The sequence below is a fragment of the Suncus etruscus genome, chromosome 9, assembly GCF_024139225.1.
Source record: "Suncus etruscus isolate mSunEtr1 chromosome 9, mSunEtr1.pri.cur, whole genome shotgun sequence".
NCBI classification, from domain to species: Eukaryota; Metazoa; Chordata; class Mammalia; order Eulipotyphla; family Soricidae; genus Suncus; species Suncus etruscus.
In genome coordinates this window covers 38945421-38964811 of record NC_064856.1, presented here as the reverse complement: position 1 = coordinate 38964811, position 19391 = coordinate 38945421, and the positions used below count along the sequence as shown (strand labels likewise).

The window sequence follows — 19391 nt, the reverse complement described above, 5'->3', positions numbered from 1 at the left end:
GTGTAATACTGTATATTTTGATGATCATAAGTATGTAAAGCACCAAAAAATCAAGGTAATATTAAGGACAAACTACATTTTAAGAAGCTTTTATTAAGTACCTACAATATGCCATTTGTGATCATTTCTTTTTTTTTAATTTTTTTATAGACTCAGAACCAAAAAGATACTCCAAAAGGCTTGACCACTTTCTTTGCATGTTCACATGTTGGAGCTCTATGTTTGATCCCTGGTACCAGCTGGTTCCCCCAAACACTAAATTATAAGGAGCCCCTAACAACTGCTAGGCATAATCCCCAAACAAAAGCAAACACAAGAAAATAGATCTAAAGAGATTAGATAGTTTTTCCATAGGTAAATGATGCAAAAATGACACATATCAAGTTTAGGATCGAAATGTGGTTCTCATACTTAAACTTCATCTACTGCACCAGGCTGTCAATATTTTATCATAATTAATTTCTTTCCTAAAATGACATTTTGAAATTCTTCACTTCTAATTGAGTATCATTCTCTCTATCCACCAAAAGGCTGGAAGAAATTGCTGTTTTGTGCTTCAATTTTATGTAATGTTAGAAATATGAGAGCATGGAAAAACTAGTGTCCAAAATTTGTCCACATCAGAACTTAGACTTTTTTCATTCATTGAGAACAAGCAGTTCTGATGGGGATGTGGAGAGAAAGGAACTCTTATCCACTGCTGGTGGGAATGCCGTCCTGTCCAACCTTTATGGAAAGCAATATGGAGATTCCTCCAAAAACTAGAAATTGAGCTCCCATATGATCCAGCTATACCACTCCTAGGGATATACCCTAAGAACACAAAAATGCAACACAAAAATTCCTTCCTCACACCTATATTTATTGCAGCACTATTTACAATAGCCAGACTCTGGAAACAACCAAGATGCCTTTCAACAGATGAATGGCTAAAGAAACTGTGGTACATATACACAATGGAATATTATGCAGCCATCAAGAGAAATAAAGCCATGAAATTTTCCTATACATAGATATGCATGGAATCTATTATACTGAGTGAAATAAGTCAGAGAGTGATAGATACAGAATAGTCTTATTCATCTATGAGTTTTAAGAAAAATAAAAGAGGGGTGGGGACAAAAAACAAAAGAAAAAGAAAAGACAATCTTGCAATAATTTTCAGAGACAAAAGAGAGGAGGGCTGGAAGTTCCAGCTCACTACATGGAGCTCACCACAAAGAATATGAGTGCAGTTAGAGAAATAACTACATTGAGAACTATCATAATAATGTGAATGAATGAGGGAAGTAGAAAGCCTGTCTAGAGTACAGGTGGGGATGGGGTGGGGAGAAGGGAGATTTGGGACATTGGTGATGGGAATGTTGCATTGGTGAGGGTGGGTGTTCTTACATGACTGAAACGCAACCACAATCATCTTTGTAATCAAGGTGTTTAAATAAACATATTAAAAAAGAATTTTCTGGGCCCGGAGAGATAGCACAGTGGCGTTTGCCTTGCAAGCAGCCGATCCAGGACCAAAGGTGGTTGGTTCGAATCCCGGTGTCCCATATGGTCCCCCGTGCCTGCCAGGAGCTATTTCTGAGCAGACAGCCAGGAGTAACCCCTGAGCGCCACCGCGTGTGGCCCAAAAACAAAAAAAAAAACAAAAAAAAAAGAATTTTCTATTCATATGTCCTTCTTATTTTCATGGAAGTCTTCTAGTTTGTTCATACAACAATCACACCAAACCATGGGTTTATACCAAGCCAGAAACCCTCCCCAAGAAATCTGTCTTACCTTGAGCTTGCTGGTGCTGTATCTTCTTCTGGCTCTTCTGCAACACCAGCTATCTCTGGAGGAAAGAGAGTATTCTTGTTGACATTATTCACCCATCTTTCCTTTGCTCCATTTGCTGTATCTTTACTTTGCTCAGCTGAAACAGGAAACAGTCAAAACAGGAGAGTTAACTTACCTCAATGAACTACAATTTGTATCATATATTATCACTAGATGCTTAAAACGAACTTCAAGGCCTTCTGAATGTCATCAATGACTAATGAGACTAAGGACTTGGGCTCAGAATTATATTATTAAAAAAGCTAGTAGATTCCTTGAGTGTTGGGGGCAAGCCTCCCCAGGCAAAGTCTTCTCAGAATATCTAAATCCTTTTAAATGTGAAGGTATCTTAGAGACTACTGGGCAAAATTCTTACTGCCTCAGAGTGAATCTTAACTGGGTCAGGAGTAAATGAATATGTGTGGCTCAGGGATTCTCAGAACAGGAGTGTGTCTGAAATATAAGCACCATCATTATCAAGCCTTTATGAACAATATAACCAACACAAATGCTGGGGTCTGAGATGCTGCACCAGAAACAAAACACTTGAAACATAGAGAATCAAATTCTGGACTGTCAATACCCAAGTTTGATACCCTAAGCCCTCATATTGTTAAAAGCTAGAAGGGTATGTAAGCTTAGAATTAACTGCATATTCTTCTTCTGTAAACCTGGTTTTGCTTTATACATAAAGACTGGGGCCAGAGAGAGAGAGAGAGCACAGTGGTAGGGCGTATGGCTTGTATGCAGCTGACCGAGGACAGACCCGGTTTCAATTCCCAGCATCCCATATGATCCCCTGAGCCTGCCAGGAGTGATTTCTGAACACAGAGCCAGGAGTAATCCTTGAATGCTGCTGGGTGTGCCCCCCCCCAAATAAGAGAAGTGGCAGATCTCTTGTAAATCTTAACAGTCTGTAACCATAACTTTAAAAGGGTTCCTGTGTCATTCTTCTACACCACTGAACCACTTAGCCTATTCCCTAACTTCACATCTAGAGAAAAAGTTTGAGTTAAAGGGATACACATTATGCAAAGCATGCCTTCAAAAGATTTTCCTCAAATTTCAGAAACAGTTCAAAAGTCCCTTCTCCTGACTCCTTCCCAAACAAATGCTGATTGTCAATGTATCAATCAAATCCACTCACCTGTCACTTGGAACCTCTTCTTCCTCATGGATGCTCTAATGATATCTGTGCCATGGATTCTGTCTCTGTGCCTTTTTGCCTTAGCTTCATAAAACCACTGGCCACTCATATTCTTCAGTTGTTGGTCATCTTTAATTTTTTCCGGCAAATGTCTACAAAAGGAAAAGAGCTTAATTTTGCTGAGAACTCAGAATAAATAAATGAGCTCACTGTGACACTGAGTAAAGACACTTGTATATGTACAGTCCAGATGATGGCATTGATATTTTAGATCTGCCCAGAACCAGCCAAAGCATGTTCCTCTTCTGCTGAAACCAAAGCCTGAGTTTTAAAAATTTTAATTCATGATCCCCATATAATGCTTGAACTTCCTGAAAAATTACTTTTTGACTGTGTTCTGTCTGTACTATTTCAATGCAGATAATTAATAGATAACATAGTAAGCTTCTATAAGCCTTAATTTCCATATCTGGTAAAAAGAACTAATACAAGGGGTTGGGATGAGGATTATATTAATTAGTGCATATGGATCTTCTTTACATACCTGGCACTCAATAATAGTTAGACAATAAATAGTTAGGCAAGTACTTCTCAGTTTACAGTCACTATATCAGGGAAGTGGGTTATCACATTTTTTTGGAAACCTGCTGGGCTGACTATAGGATTGCCCTACTTCCTATTGTTAGGGAAATGAATACCAAAAAGGCATTACTGGAATCAGGGGAAATGAAATGCATAAGGGTGTTCTGTGGAGATTGAGGCACATTTATTTGTAAATGTCACTACTATTCTCCAAAAGGCTAAAATAAAAGTTAAAGAACAAACCAAGTGTTGCCTTTCTATAGACAATGATTGGTAAAAAAAAAAAAAAACACATTCCTTCAAGCATCACCAGTTCTTTATTTATATTAGAAATATGCAAATCATAACATCTTATTTAACTCAAAGAAGGGAACAAAGCAGGCACTCTAGCATAGGCTCACTCACATCCCAGCTCAGTGGTATTTCCTTTACTGTACAGCACTTCCATCTGGGGCTTATCAGCTTCTTTAAAGTATGAGTTTTCTAGTAATATCATTGTGATATTAACCTATGTAAAACATTATTAGGCAAAGCAGCCAAAATTCAGACTTTTTGTTTTAAAGGCTAATTCATTAGCTTCAGAATATAGAATATATATATGTATAAATATATAGATATATATTCAGAATATAGTCCTATAAGACCTGAGAATATTGCTAATGAATTAAATCATTTTTGCCCTCTGAGACCAGCTTTACCTCAAAAGCTTTTTCACTGTGGCTGCAGATCAGATTTGGCATTAAAAAAAAAAAAGTTTGAAGGTTGGAATGATAGCATAGCAGATAGGGAGTTTGTCTTGTATGCAGCTAACCTGGGTTCGATCCCCAGCATCCCTTATGGTCCCCAGAACTTGCCAAGAGTGATTTCTGAGTGCAGAGCCATATGTAACCCCTGTGGCCCAAAAACCAAAACCAAAACCAAAAAAAACTTTGACAACCCTGATCTAGCATAACTTTTTTTTAAAAGCAGTTTAGTGATTGATTGATTGATTGATTGGTCGGTTGGTTTTTGGGCTACACCTGGTGATGTTCAGGGGTTATTCCTGGCTCTATGTTCAGAAATCACTCCCAGCAAGCTCCAGGGATCATATGGAATATCAGGAATCGAACTGGGTCCATCTCAAGTTGACCACATGCAAGGCAAATGCCTTACCGCTGTGCTCTCTCTCTGGCACCTAGCATAACTTTTCAGTCCTATCTTAGACATTTATATGTTACCCCCATTCTGATCTCATGGATGTAAAGATTAAGAGCTGTGACCGGGAATTTTCCAGTTCCCAATTCACTTTTTCTTTTCGCAGTAGGACACGGTATAAACCCAAGGAAATAGTCTTCGTGGTGCCTTTCTATGAACTAAGAAGAAAATAGTTGCAGGTGATTGTTGCATGTCAGCTGGTCTTTCTGGTTCCCACCACAGAGCTCTACCCAATTTTCTTTCCCAGAACCAGCAGGAGACATTCCCAAACAAGCTGTGAAACACAAATCAGAATGAACTGTATGTTTTGTTTTTCCTGCCAGTCCCTATTTTCTTTTTGAAAAATACCACCATAAAGAAACATATATAATTTCTTTCTTTCATGGTTTGAAAATAACATACTCTACAGTTGGTGTTTGCCGTGCCAGATGAAAACTTAAATCCTAGGGGCCAGTGAGGTGGCGCTAGAGGTAAGACATCTGCCTTGCAAGCACTAGCCAAGGAAGAACCACAGTTCGATCCCCCAGGGTCCCATATGGTCCCCCTCAAGCCAGGGGCAATTTCTGAGCACTTAGCCAGGAGTAACCCCTAAGCATCAAATGGGTGTGGCCCAAAAACAAACAAACAAACAAACAAAAAACAAAAAGAAAATTTAAATCCTCAATCCATTTGGTTTAAGGCTAGCTTTCCTTTGTTTTCTTGTTTTGTGGAGAAATAGTGGGCTTGGACCTCAACAGCACAGCAAGTAAGCTGACTTCTCATTCTGTGCTTAGGGGTCACTCTTGGCACTGCTCAGCAGGCCATATGCAGTGATGGATCAAAATGAGGTCCGTTTAATTGAAACATGTTAGCATAAGACATTTTACTATTCTCCACACTGCTCTTTCATGATTTCTATGAACATGGAAAGCAGGAAGTGGTGGAAGAACAATAATGAGCTTTAAAGTCTTTCCAAATTAGGTGTAGATGTTGGATTTGGGGGGTATTTTGTTTGTTTGTTTGTTTGTTTTTGGTTTTTGTTTTGTTTTGGGGCCACACCATGTGACGCTTAGGCGCTACTCCTGGCTATGTGCTCAGAAATCGCTCCTGGCTTGGGAGGACCATATGGGACCCTGTGGGATTGAACCATGGTCCTTCCTTGGCTAGCACGTGCAAGGCAGACACCAGAGGAAGAAGCCAAGGTCCGTCCTAGGTTAGCATGTGCAAGGCAGATTCCCTATCACTTGTACCACTGCTCCAGCTTCTAGATGTCAGTTTTCACCTTCCTAGATGTGACCTTGGGCAGACTACTAAATCCCTCTAAATTTCAGTATGGTGGAGGTAACAAGAACAATTTTGCAAGATTTCTGACATAATTCCATGAGATATATCTCAAGTTGTCTGGATCTAGCAACTACAATGAAGACTGACATGGGCATTATAAAATCAAGTTAGAGAAATATAGTTAAGATTTAAAATTCAATAAAACAATAAATAATCTTCCAAATCTATTGAAGAGAAGACCTACAAAACAGTCATTTTCTTCATGTTTGGAACCATGTTTAAATTATTCTAGCTTCCCCTTATAACACTGTTCAGCACTATATACATAGTATGTGCATAATAATAACAAATTAAATTTGATTGTGTTGAATAATTTGTTTTAGAATCAGATTATCTTGAGAAATAAGATGAATAATTAGAAAACTGCTTGTTTTCAAGGGCAGAAATGAAGTGATGAATAAAAAAATAAAATGTACCTATTGTCTATAGGTAATACAAACAAAAATTCTTTTTTGGCAGGGGCATACCTAGTGATAGTCAGAGCTTACTTCTGGCTCTGTGTTCAGGGATCACTCCTGGAAGGACATGATGGACTACATGGGGAACAGGGGAGTAAACCCAGGTCGCCCAGGTGGGTCATTTGCAAGGAAAGCCTTACCGTCTGTAATCTCTCTCCAGACCTTAAATTTTTTTATTACTTTTTCTTTTTTTGTTTTTTGTTTTCTGGGCCACACCCAGTAACACTCGGCTGCCTCTGTGCTCAGAAATCGCTCCTGGCTTGGAGGACCATATGGGACGCCAGGGATCCTAGGTTAGCCTCTTGCAAGACAAACACCCTACTGCTGTGCCATCACTCTGGCCCCAAAAGTTCTTATTTCTCATTTTACTATCATGAGCATTCCAGTCTCTGATTGAAGGTGACAGAGTATCAGTATCTTGTTCAATGCACAACAGTTGATTAACAGTGAATATAGGAGTTAAATTCCCATTAGTTTTGACTTTAATATTCATACTTGGCTATCCTCTCCTTATCATGATATTGTTCTTTTGAAAGAACGACGCCAATTAGCCATATGTGGCAGAGTGAATAACACTGAACCAAGAATTTTCTTTACATGACTTTTTGACAGACTAGCTTTGAGATTCTGAGCAAGTCAGTCTCTCTTTGGACTTTACCTTTTCTCTTTTCATGCAGTATGGCCAGACCCACATAAGAGATCTAATAGGTACTATAAAAAAATCTCTTTCCATAACCCACTAGCCTATAACTCTAGTGAATGGCCAGTAAAAAATAGGTGGCAGGTAGCAAAGGTGATGAAAATCAAAAGCCTTTGGAGCAGTACTTTGAAAAATTGGAGACCTCCTTCTTGTTCCACCAGTCTAAGAGCAGAACAACCTTAAAAGCATCATAAGTCTTTTCAGCTTTAAAATCTCTTCACTATCAAAGTAGGAGAGAGAAGTATGACTCTTGTGCAGAGTCAGGTGTGGGGGTTGTTTTCAATATACAGAAGCTTTTGACCAGTGTGCTCCCTAAACATTATTACTCATCCCTGGCCTCTCAGCCTGCTTCTGGCCAAGTTGACAGGAGCTATTTGGTGCTTGATGAGATGCCCCCTGGAACATCCCATAGTAAATCTAACTTAGAGTAGACAGGGCTGAAGTTACATCAGATTTTTCTCTACCCCATGTTTTCCTATCAGCTTATAAAACCAAAATCACAAGTAAAGCCAGAGGCAGCTGCTGGGGCATCCTCAGAAACAGGAGAGGGGCCAGAGAGCATGGAGGTAGGGCATTTGTCTTGCATACAGATGGATGGTGGTTTGAATCCCAGCATCCCATATGGTCTTCCGAGCCTGCCAGAAGTGATTTCTGAGCATAGAGTCAGGAGTAACCCCTGAGCGCTGCTGGGTGTGAACCAAAAACCAAAAAAAAGAAAAAAGAAAAAAAAAAAAAAGAAAGAAACAGCAGGGGAAGAAAAGCAAGCCTGATCCTACTAAAGGAGTCTTTTTGTTTGTTTATTTGTTTTTGTGCTGCATCTGTAGATAGGCTAGTACTAAAAGCCCTAGTCTCAAACACAGTTCTAGAAACAAGTTGGCATTTGTACTGACATTTTCATCACTAACTGAAAACCACACAAAGAACCACAGACCTGCAAGGAATATTCCACAACCTGCAACAAAGAAAACGTAGACTGAAGGAAGACCAAAGCAATCTTTAGAACCTGACTAGATGCAGGAGTTGAAAAGACAGACCATGCAAACACCTTGTAAATGGGAGAAAACAAGGATACTAGCTGCTCTCCAATGTTCTAATTGCTCTCCAAAGTCCTCTGTCCCAGGGAACATGAGGGATGGAATCAATCCCTGCTTTGCTGTTTTCTTTCCAAGTCTCTCCATCTCATCTCCCAAGAAAGAAAAAAACAATTCTCACTTCCCACTATGCTTTTAAGGAGCAATGAATAAGTTCCCTGTGCTGCCCCTTATCATTATTTCTAAAAAGGGGGTGATGAAACTTCCTTGTCAATCTCCAAATTGTTAAGAGGAACATATAAGGATTATATTCTCTAAAAAGTATTATACACTGTATAAAGGTAAAGGTTTACTCAATGCAAGCCTAGGTTCTGATGGCTGATGAGTGTAAATCTCCCCTGCCCTTCTCAGGAAACTACTCAAGTTACCTTCTTGCTGGAAATAAGGACTAGTTCTCTACCCAGGTGCATAGAGTTGCTCTGCAGGTGATTTGTGTCAAACTTTAAAGAGGAGAACTCCACTTTGACATTAACTTCTACTTCCAGCCACTTCCTGCTATCATAGCTCAAAGTCCTGCTCATACCACTCACTTCCACATGACACTTCCCTGAGGGCTTGCCTGCCATTGTTTCCTCAGAGATGTGATTCTCAGTTCTGACACTAGTACAATAGTATTAATTCAGACAAATCACCTGAATCACTCAAAGTCAATGTCCTAGACATCAAGTGAACATGATTAAATCCCACCCTACCCCTGACTAGAGAAGTATTGTGAGCCCAGATGCAACAATAACCATTGAATTCCCTTGCAATGTATTAAGCACTGCCTATATATGTTATTATTATTGTCCAAATCAGAAATTCTGGAATGCTTGATGTGGGTACATTTCAGAAAGATTCAGATCAGAGTCAAAATAAGAGAAATGGTATGAATAAGTCTATTATTCATAATCCTCAAGTTCCAGAAAAATAAGAACTTGGCTTATGTGTCTTTTGGATAGCTCCTGAGCTGAGGGTCACACAGTCAATACAATTAATTTATATTTAGGAAGCCTTTCACCGATTTCCAAGTTTACAGTGACAGGCAATAGAGGCCAAGGAATGGACCTCACTTCTTCATCTTCCTGACCTTGTGTTCCCATTGCTTTGCTGGTGAGAATGTTGATCTAAAATATCTGGGATCCTCTTAATAAGAAGTGTGTACCAAAGTTTCTCTTTTCACTCTTTTTTGTGTAACACAGATGGAAAATTGACCCAGAACCAACTTTAATAGGTGATGAAGCCAATTGAACATTTCAGAAAACATGCAGAAATGTAAGTTACTTATCAAATTATTTTTATCTAAAAACAGAAATTTAAAATATGATTTTTGTTTTCTTGGGCCACACTTGGTGATGCTCAGGGGTTACTCCTGGCTATGTGCTCAGAAATTGCTCCTGTCTTGGGGGACCATATGGGATCCCAGAGGATCAAACTGCAGTCAGTCCTGGGCCAGCGAGGCAGGCAGATACCTTACCGCTCCACGCACCACTCCAGCCTCAATATTATTATTTTTGGTTTTAATGCATTGTATAGATATATGTTTCATTTCAAATTCAGTGTTTCTTAAGTTATAGGAGTTTAATTAGGTTTTTGTTTGTTTATTTTTGTGTTTCCAGGAATCAAATCCAGAGCCACTCATTTGTGCTCTATACTGAAGCACATTCCTAGCTGAGTAAATTGGGGTTTTTTTGTTTGTTTGTTTTGGTTTTTGGGTCACATCCAGCATCGCTCAGGGCTTAATCCTGGCTCTACACTCAGAAATCACTCCTGGTAGGCTCAGGGAACCATATGGGATGCCGGAATTTGAACCACCATCCTTCTGCATGCAAGGCAAATGCCCTGCCTCTATACTATCTCTCCGGCCCAAATTGGGGATTTTTTGAGGAGATTGTTTTTTGGGCTGCTTGGAGGCCACGTCATTCGGTGTTCAGGGGACATTTCCATAATCAGGAGTAACCACTAGCATTGTTCATGGGACCATATGTGAAGCTGGGGATTAGAAACAGAGTCAAGGATACTACAGCCATATGGAAGACAACTGCCTTCCTTCCCCCCCACATCTCTCTGACCTCAAGTTAGGTGTTACATCAAGATTATTTGTAGCAGAAATCTTAAACAATTAACTGAGTCATAAAAGGAAAAAAGCTCTATTACTTCACCTAAATTTGGAACCATGAGTTTAGTCTCTAAATTTGGAACCATAGAGCTGTTTTCTATGGTTGAGAAAACAGTGTATGTCTTCTGGGAGGCCTCTTCTTTCCCCTACATCTAGGACCTCTCTGGTGACTTACCTGACTCTCTCTTCCTCCTTCCTCTTCAGGGATGCATCCCGCTGTAGAACCTTCATGATGGCCTCTTGCTCCTCCTCCGTCAAGAAGCTTAAGTCAATCATTTTGAAAAGTGAATACAAAAATAAAAGTAACCAATCTGGCTTAAATTACCAAAGTTAAAAAGCTGGAATGACAGTCCAGATGATTTAAAGATTCAAGGACAAAACAAAATCTGCAACAAAAGTCTTGTTTTGCTTCAGGAAGTTTTTGGTGTCCAACTGCAAAATTCTAAATTCTCTTTTGGGTAAGCAAGTACAGGGCTATGAGGCAAGGTGGATGATAGATAGGTTCTCTGAAAAATATTCCACTCTGTGCAGGCAGGTCACTGATTCCCCAGTGTCATTATTCAGGCTCTTTTGGGTCTTGATTTATTTCTGTTTTCTTCCTTGTCATCAACTGGATGAAAGTCAATGGCATCTGAGTATCATCTGCCTGGGGAATCATGAGACAATAATACCAGTGAGAAGCAGTTAATAAAATTGTTTCAATATTTTAACACACGCATAATGGAAATGGGCCATGCATGACACATGCTTAAACTCAAATTCAGACCAAGATGAGGTACACACACAGGGTCTGATGTAGTTTACCCAAGCACTAAGGAATGAATAGCTGAAAGCAAAATCATCTCTCTCTCCTCTCTCTCTTTCTTTCTCTTTCTCTCTATCTCTCTCTTCCTTGCCTCTCCTCTCCTTCCTCCCCTCCTTTACTCCCACCCCCAAACCCCAGAAAATTAGGCTAAAAGTCATGGTGAATAGTTAGAGCAACTGGATGGACAAGATTCCAGATATCAGAAACTAGAAATACAAGCTCACAAATGCTCATTTCTTCCCAAGTAGTTTAGCTCCTAAAAGTATGACTATGCTCCCTAATGGCAGGAGAGATAAAATTAAATAGATTGTACAACAGTTAAATTCTTCTTAATTACCTAGACCTACTTCTAATTTTTTGCTGGGCAGAGAGTAACCCACCAAACTTCATTTATGATGAGAAAACACACTAAGCATATATAAACTGGGGGGAAAGGGAAATGCAGAATTTCAAAATGTTACCATCCATAGTGAGCACTTTCCAGTAGGACCATGGACAAGAATCTTATTTTATTTTTTTGAGACATGCTAAACCCACATGCAATGAGAAGGCAAGACTTGAAGAATGTTTGGAACCACATAGACTCAGAGATGATCTTCCACATACTGGGCCTTTAAATAAGCGTAACTATAAATGCAATACTAAAGACCAGGTCTTTATCATAGTTTTTAATCAATGCCATTAAATATTTAAGTTGTGTGCACTATCAAGAAAATTACTGTAAATTCTTATTTTTTTTTCCAAATAGAACTAGGGGAGGTAACCTAATTTCCTGGTTTTCAGGCTACAAACTTTTAGGCAAATTACCTCCACATTGAAGTTTACTTCTCTCATTTAAAGAGAAAACATTGATTTTTCTCTTGTTACTTGTTATAAGATCATTTCTTCACAAAACATAGAGATTAAATAAAATAAGAAACACAAAACAGCATATATCTCTATCCTGTACAAAATTGATTTGAACTTTCCAAACTCATACTTTTGCTTCATCTAGTTAGGGTGTACTTAGCTAGTAATTTTCTTTTCTCTTTTGCATTATATTTATTTGTGATCTTTTCTATGATATATAGATTTCAGGTCTTTGTATTACCTTACTGTAGTTCTTTGTCTATTTGACAACAATGGATATTCAGGTAAATATTGAGAGCACTTCCATTCTCTCATTTTTAATATTTGAATGTGTTGGAGAAAAGAAGAGAACAAAGGAGAAAAACAACTGAAGTTGTCTGGCAGTGGTAATGGCAGTGTTGCAAAAGGGGGAAATGTTGGTTTCTACACCTCTCTGTAAAACTACAAGTCAATCAAAGCATCTGTGTACAATCTTCAAAGGGTTAAACCTTTTTTCTAAAAATAGCTGTGTAGGGGGCTGTGGCAATAGCACAGCGGTGGGGCATTTTCCTTGCACTCAGTCGACCTGGGGCAGACACAAGTTTGATCTCCGGCATCCCATACGGTGCCCCCAGGCCTGACAGGACCAAAGAACCAGGAATTATCCCTGAGCTATCCCTGAGCACAGCTTTTTGGGTGTGGCCCATAACCAACCAAACAAAAAAGGTATTTAGGAGACAAAGGGCTAAACTCTCCCTCATCAAAAAAAATAAAAATAAAAAAATTATATCTCTTTACAACAATTTGAATAATCAGGAGTCTTAAGCAATCAAGTAGCAGGAAATTTCTCACATGGTAATCAAGACCTGTTAATGCCTTTTCTTCCCAGATCCTAATATCTTGGAGCTCTCTAAATGGGTTAATTCTTAAGCTTGTCATTCTCTGTTATTCAACAAACATCCAGGAAGAATTCATAATGTGCCAAACATGGTAGAAGCATTGAAGAGATAGGAGGTGGCAATAGTTAAGTCAGGAAAAATTAATCTTCCTGTCCCATGAAACATATAGGTTGATTGGAGAAGTGATTAAAAATAAATTTTAAGGACATGGCTTTAAAGCCTCGGGACCTCCAGCCACTCAGAATGTACCCATGCTGCCATGCTGAAAACTGCACTGCTATGGGCCCTGAGCACCTGCCTGCTTGAGCAAGACCTGCAGCAGTGAAGAAGTCGTTTTCTTCTGAGAAGTCACTCAACATGACTGTTATCTTCCCAATAATACAAATGAAGAAGACCATTATGATGCATGAAAAGAGAAACACAAAAGAAAAGAATAATGAAGACTCCATAAGGAATAGTGTCTGTGTATCTGCTGGACAAAGAGAAACAGCACAGAGCTAAAGTACTTTCCATTATGATTAAACAAAAACGAAAAAAAGAAAGTGTGAAAATATAAAGTTCCTTTGCTCGAATAGTCTTATTCATCTATGGGTTTTAAGAAAAATAAAAGATACTTTTGCAATAATTCTCAGAGACGAGAGAGGAGGGCTGGAAGGTCCACCTCATGACATGAAGCTCACCACAGAGTGATGAGAAACAACTACACTAAGGACTGTCATAAGAATGTGCATGAATGAGGGAAGTAGTACAGGCGGGGGTGGGTTGGTGTGGGGAAGAGGGAGATTTGGGGCATTGGTGATGGGAATGTTGCACTGGTGAAAAGGGGTGTTCTTTACATGACTGAAGCCCAACTACAATCATATTTGTAATCAAGGTGTTTAAATAAAGATATTAATAAAAAAAGATTCCTCTGCTCAAGTTCATGCTCAAAGTTTATGAGAAACAAAAGTGTTAAAAATTATTTGAGAAGGAAAATAAAGATGAAATTATGGAAGAAGATGGTTTGTAAAGTCTGCTTTGTAGTAGATGGCTTTAGGATTGTTCTTTACAAAAAACTTAAATATAAAAGATTTATTCAGTCAATGGGTTTATGTTCAAGAAATCCCACATAGCAATAGCGCAGTGGTAGGTTGTTTGCCTTGCACGCAGCTGACCCACAACGGATCTGGGTTCAATCCCCAGGGTCCCATTTGGTCCCCCAAGCCAGAAGCAATTTCTGAGTGCATAGCCAGGAGTAACCCCTGAGCATCACCAGGTGTGCTCCCCCCCCCCAAAAAAAAAGAAAGAAAAAGGAAGGAAGGAAGGAAGGAAGGAAGGAAGGAAGGAAGGAAGGAAGGAAGGAAGGAAGGAAGGAAGGAAGGAAGGAAGGAAGGAAGGAAGGAAGGAAGGAAGGAAGGAAGGAGGGAGGGAGGGAGGGAGGATGGAGGGAGGGAGGGAGGGAGGGAGGGAGGGAAGGGGAGGGAAGGGAAAGAAAGAGAGGGGAAAGGAAGAAAGGAAGGAAGGAAGGAAGGAAGGAAGGAAGGAAGGAAGGAAGGAAGGAAGGGAGGGAGGGAGGGAGGGAGGGAGGGAGGGAGGGAGGGAGGGAGGGAGGGAGGGAGGGAGGGAGGGAGGGAGGGAGGAAGGAAGGAAGGAAGGAAGGAAGGAAGGAAGGAAGGAAGGAAGGAAGGAAGGAAGGAAGGAAGGAAGGAAGGAAGGAAGGAAGGAGGAAAGGGAAGGGAAGGGAAAAGAAGGAAGGAGGAAAGGGAAGGGAAAGGAAGGAAGGAAAGAAGGAAGGAAAGAAGGAAGGAAGGAAGGAAGGAAGGAAGGAAGGAAGGAAGGAAGGAAGGAAGGAAGGAAGGAAGGAAGGAAGGAAGGAAGGAAGGTCCACATAATGCATACTGAACTGAAAAACCACTTTTTGCCTGCCAATACTTATTGAAAAGAAGAATCCTTCATCTCATACTGTCTACAACTTTGGGTCTCATCACCAAAGATACTGTCATTGAGGTGAACATGAGTGAGGTGGGCCTTGTCATACAGGGAGGCAAACTGATTTGAGGAATATATGCAAGGTTACCAATAACCCTGGAAATTACAGTTGTATAAATACAGTGTTAGTGGTAAAAGCGGTTTCATGCAAATAACTCCAATCAAGAAACATACTGAGAAAACTACCATTGATTACCAAAAAGCCTAATATATCTATAGTCATTAGGCATGTATATTATGTTGCATAAAACATTAAAATGGTCCCAGTTTTTGTTTGTTTTTTTTTAAAGAAAAGGTAAGAAGTGCTCAAGAGATAAGCAATACTGGGTAGGAAATCATAAGCTGAGAAAAGCTTGGGTGGGGGAAGATGAGAAGAGCTGGAATTTTAAAGGCAGTGAGGGTAGAACTCAAAAAGATGGTCTTGATCAGAAACTTGTGAAGGATGAGTAAACATATTGTATGGGCAAAGAAGGGACTTAAGGTGAGAATCTCAAGTGCACAGCAGGCAGGGCATTTTCCTGGTAAGCGGCTGACTAACTAACTAAATGAAACTAACTAAACTAAATAAATAAAATTTAAATTATTTTAACTAAATAAAACTAAATAAATAAATAAAAAAAATTTAAAAATCAAGTTTTCACAAACAATCATGGGAGCAAGTACTGTGACTAAAGGGAAGATGCAGTAAAAGAAAGAGGAAACAAACAGGTCAGTGGTATTAAATCAGTGCTGTTATCACCCTTAACTGAGAAGGGCTCCAACTATTCCTGGCTTTTACTCCAAGACTGAGCAACATTAAGAAAAGGCAGATTTAGCCCGGAGCAGGATTTTTAGCCGGCATGGACAGGCAGCTGGCAGGCCCCCCCATATGCCAGCGGCCGCATGGTCCAGCCTAGGGTAGGGGGCTTGGATCGGGGTCAACCGAGCCCCCTCCCCCATTCCTCCGGATCTCCAGGTGGGTTCCTGGGAGGAGCTGATGGGGCACCCGGGGTTTTCCCCACTCCCAGGCCGGGCCGGGCCGGGTCCCTGGCCTAGGGTGGGGAGCAAATCCCTGAACTCCGGGCTTGGTAGGGTCTCCCTCCCTTCCCGGAGCAGGATTTTTAGCCGGCATGGACAGGCAGCTGGCAGGCCCCCCCCCATATGCCAGCGGCCGCATGGTCCAGCCTAGGGTAGGGGGCTTGGATCCGGGTCTCCAGGTGGGCAATGACAGGCCTAGGGTGGGGCTTAGGGGGTGGAGTTTGATTTGGTGGGTGGCAGATAGCTGCTTAGTTATACTCAGTCTGTCACTGGTAATTTCATACCAGTCTACATTTTGCAAACCGCGCGGGGGCGGAACACTTGCTCCTTCGAACCATCAGTACCCCAGATTTACCCTTCTTAACTTCAGTAACACATAGTTCTAATCTCTGACCTAAGACATACAGTATATGTAACAAATCCCAGAACTATTTAGAAGGACATAAATTGAACACATATATCTTTTGAATATTTTAATGGTATTTTCTTTAGCTGATGTAACACTCTATATAGTCTTCTCCCATGATGTTTCTATTCACTTTTCATCTTGTCTTTTCTTTGTAAGCTGTTCAGTAAGGATTGGTGGTGGAACTGTCCCCCAGTTTGATGCCTATGATTGAACTATGTCATGGAAATTGCTGGTCTTGCTCCTAGTGCCTCTAGATGCACCAATAACGCCCCATGGCATTGATTCTTGTTTGCATAGACACATTAAAATGGGAAAACATCATACATACAGATAAGTTCTTATCTAATACATCTCAGTACAATGTACCTTACACCCTGAACATTGATATAATGACCTGGCACAGGCCTCAGAAGAATGGGCATCCTCCATTCACGCCGGAACCAGGCAAGCTAACTACGAAACATCCAAGGTCTTTTACAGCAACAGCTGGAAGCAGTCCTCTACCAGGAAAGACACTACCAAGGGTCTGACATCGACCTCTTAAAAAGAGACTTCCGTTTACACTGAGAAGACTTGACAGCAACAATGACCTGCTCTACAGGACATGGTTCTCTCTAGTCCCCCTTAAGTGTGAGGTGAAACGAGAGGATGCTCTGCACCTCCCCGACTGCAATATGGGAGATGCAGACTCCAGGATCTTTAATACAGAAGCATGATACCAACAACAGAGACTATGTGAGGAATGGAGGTGTATTGCCACTACAGACGATGACTTGAATTGAACAAACTAATTTGCCTGGAGCCTAGAGTCAGTCCTGTGCCAGGAAACTTCAGGGGTAAGGTCTCCTTGTATTTAGACCATAATTTGTCTTTCCATGTCCCTTATGTTTTGGTGGGCCTATGCAAACAAATGCCACTTTAATTCCATTTTTTACTATGTTCCCTTGACTCCAATTCTTAAGAAAAACAAGCCACTAAAACTTTTGATGTTAACTTAAACTAGTTAGCATGTGCATGGAACTAGAGAAATGTACGTTGCCCTCAATGTTTAAGGAGTTACATAAGTCTAATGTCTTTAGATTATATTGTGTGCTGCTAAGAAATAGTATGTACTACAACTGGGGATTTGAGGGACAAAGTAATTGTATTGTACAGGGGTTCAGTTTTGTTTTTCTTAATGTTCTTTGGCTGAAAGTTCAAGGCTGGGATATCATCGATGGGACTACCGAGAATTCTGTTTTTGGGTGATTGGGCTTCCACTGTAACTTTACCCGGTCCTCTTTCTTTGCATCTTTGTTGTCATAATTAAAATAATAAAAAAATAATTAAAAAAAAAAAGAAAAGGCAGATTTATGGGGCCTAAAGGATAGTATAGTGGGTAAGGCATTTGCCTTGCATGCAGTCAACCCAGGTTCAATCCCCCAGTATACCATATGGTCCCCAGAGCCTGCCAAGTGTGATTCTTGAATGCAGAGCCAGGAGTAACCCCTGAACAAAGCCAGGTATGACTACAAATAAAACAAAACAAACAAACAAAGCAAAGGCACATTTCCTCATCCAGTTATTCTCTATACCACAAATAAGTGAGATCAGTGCATAGCTGGGTGTGACAGACCTATCCCCCCAAAAGGCAGAAAAAATAAAGGAAACTGGAGTGTAAATATTAATTTGGTACTTCCTGCATGTTTGGCACTTTAAATATAATATCTCAAAAGATCTTCATAAAGAACAAAGAAAGCTATGTAATTATTTAATTATTATCTATGTTTTTCAAATGAGAGATGTAAGGCTCAAGAAGATGAGGTGTGGTAGAATGGTGTTTCCCAATGATTTTTGTCAGATGAAGTCACCATGAAGATGAAGTTAACATCATACTGAATTTCCCCCTTCATATTAGTTCTTCTGCTAGAGAAGATCTAAATTCCTTTTGACAACTGGGAAGATAGTTCTAAGGATGGAAGCACAGTTCTGGCATGCTTGAGATCCTGAGGTCATGCATTTGATCCTCAGGGCCCCAGAACCAACTGATTCTTGTCAGACATGGCCCTCAGCATTGTGAGGCCTAAGGGTGAGTACATCTATCAGGCCATAAATTACTCAGTTTTTCTGAGAGTGACCTCCAGAGCCCTAAGTAATGCTGTAGAGCCCCACACTTCACCACCAAATTATTCTCTCTTGCTGGAGATTGTTGTGGGTATGAGGGATTAGCATAGGGGCAACACTGAGGCAAATAACAGGAAAAATACATTTTTATATCAAGGATTTCTGACATATTCACAGGAGATATTTAAACTGACTGGAAAAGTTCTCTTTAGGCACCTACCTCTGGAAGTTGTAAAATTATTTTCCTAAAACGCAGACTTGTTGTAGACATATTTCCAACCTAAAACAGTTTACTAACTTCCTAAGCCTGCTGGCTAAGGCTTGATATCCATAAAGTCTGGAACTCTATAAACACATCCCTTGCTTTCTTCAAGTTTTCCCTTAGACCCCAGTCACAATCAACCATTTTCCATTCCTTTTGACTTTAGACCTTTGCATATGCCTTTGGTAGTACTCAAGCCCTTCCTAATCTCAAATGACTGCTTTGATGACATCTAGGATGTTTTACGCATGCCTGACTTCTCAGTTAAAATGCTCATCACACCGTCTTGAATCCCTGTCAACTCACACTTTTCCTCCCCAACTCATGAGCAAAGTAAGACTCCTACATACTTCATTTCCAAAGTACATGTTATCATGCCTAGCACCTACTCAGCAGTCAAGTGTTCAATACACGAACATCAGTGAAAGAGGACTTGGTTTCTACTTCTTTCTTAACATCTGACTTAGGGTTCATAATAGAAGTATCAGGTCCAAATTATTCACTGGGTTCCAGCTCCAGATCCCTCAGATAAAATAGCTTAAGTGAATCACACAACTTTTTCAATTCTTGTTTTTCTCATCTGTATGATGGATATATACTCCCCTCCTAAATTCCTTTCTTTATAGAAATTAATGCTATTAAAGTAAATGTTGAAGACAAGTCAGCAACATGCAATAGGAGGAAAAGCA

General features: G+C 40.1%; 1 protein-coding gene across 5 annotated transcripts in view; it reads right to left on the bottom strand.

Moving 5' to 3' along the window:
* The window catches only part of SYTL2 (synaptotagmin like 2), a 122032-nt gene that overhangs the window by 48336 nt on the left and 54305 nt on the right, over positions 1-19391 (bottom strand). For all 5 annotated transcript variants that reach the window (XM_049780013.1, XM_049780014.1, XM_049780016.1 and 2 more), the window contains exons 2-4: positions 10587-11057; positions 2966-3117; positions 1780-1915 (exon numbers count right to left, since the gene is read on the bottom strand). In XM_049780013.1, coding sequence (XP_049635970.1) covers positions 1780-1915; positions 2966-3117; positions 10587-10687 — 389 coding nt within the window. In that variant the 5' untranslated portion in view covers positions 10688-11057. The remainder of the gene's footprint in view (positions 1-1779; positions 1916-2965; positions 3118-10586; positions 11058-19391) is intronic.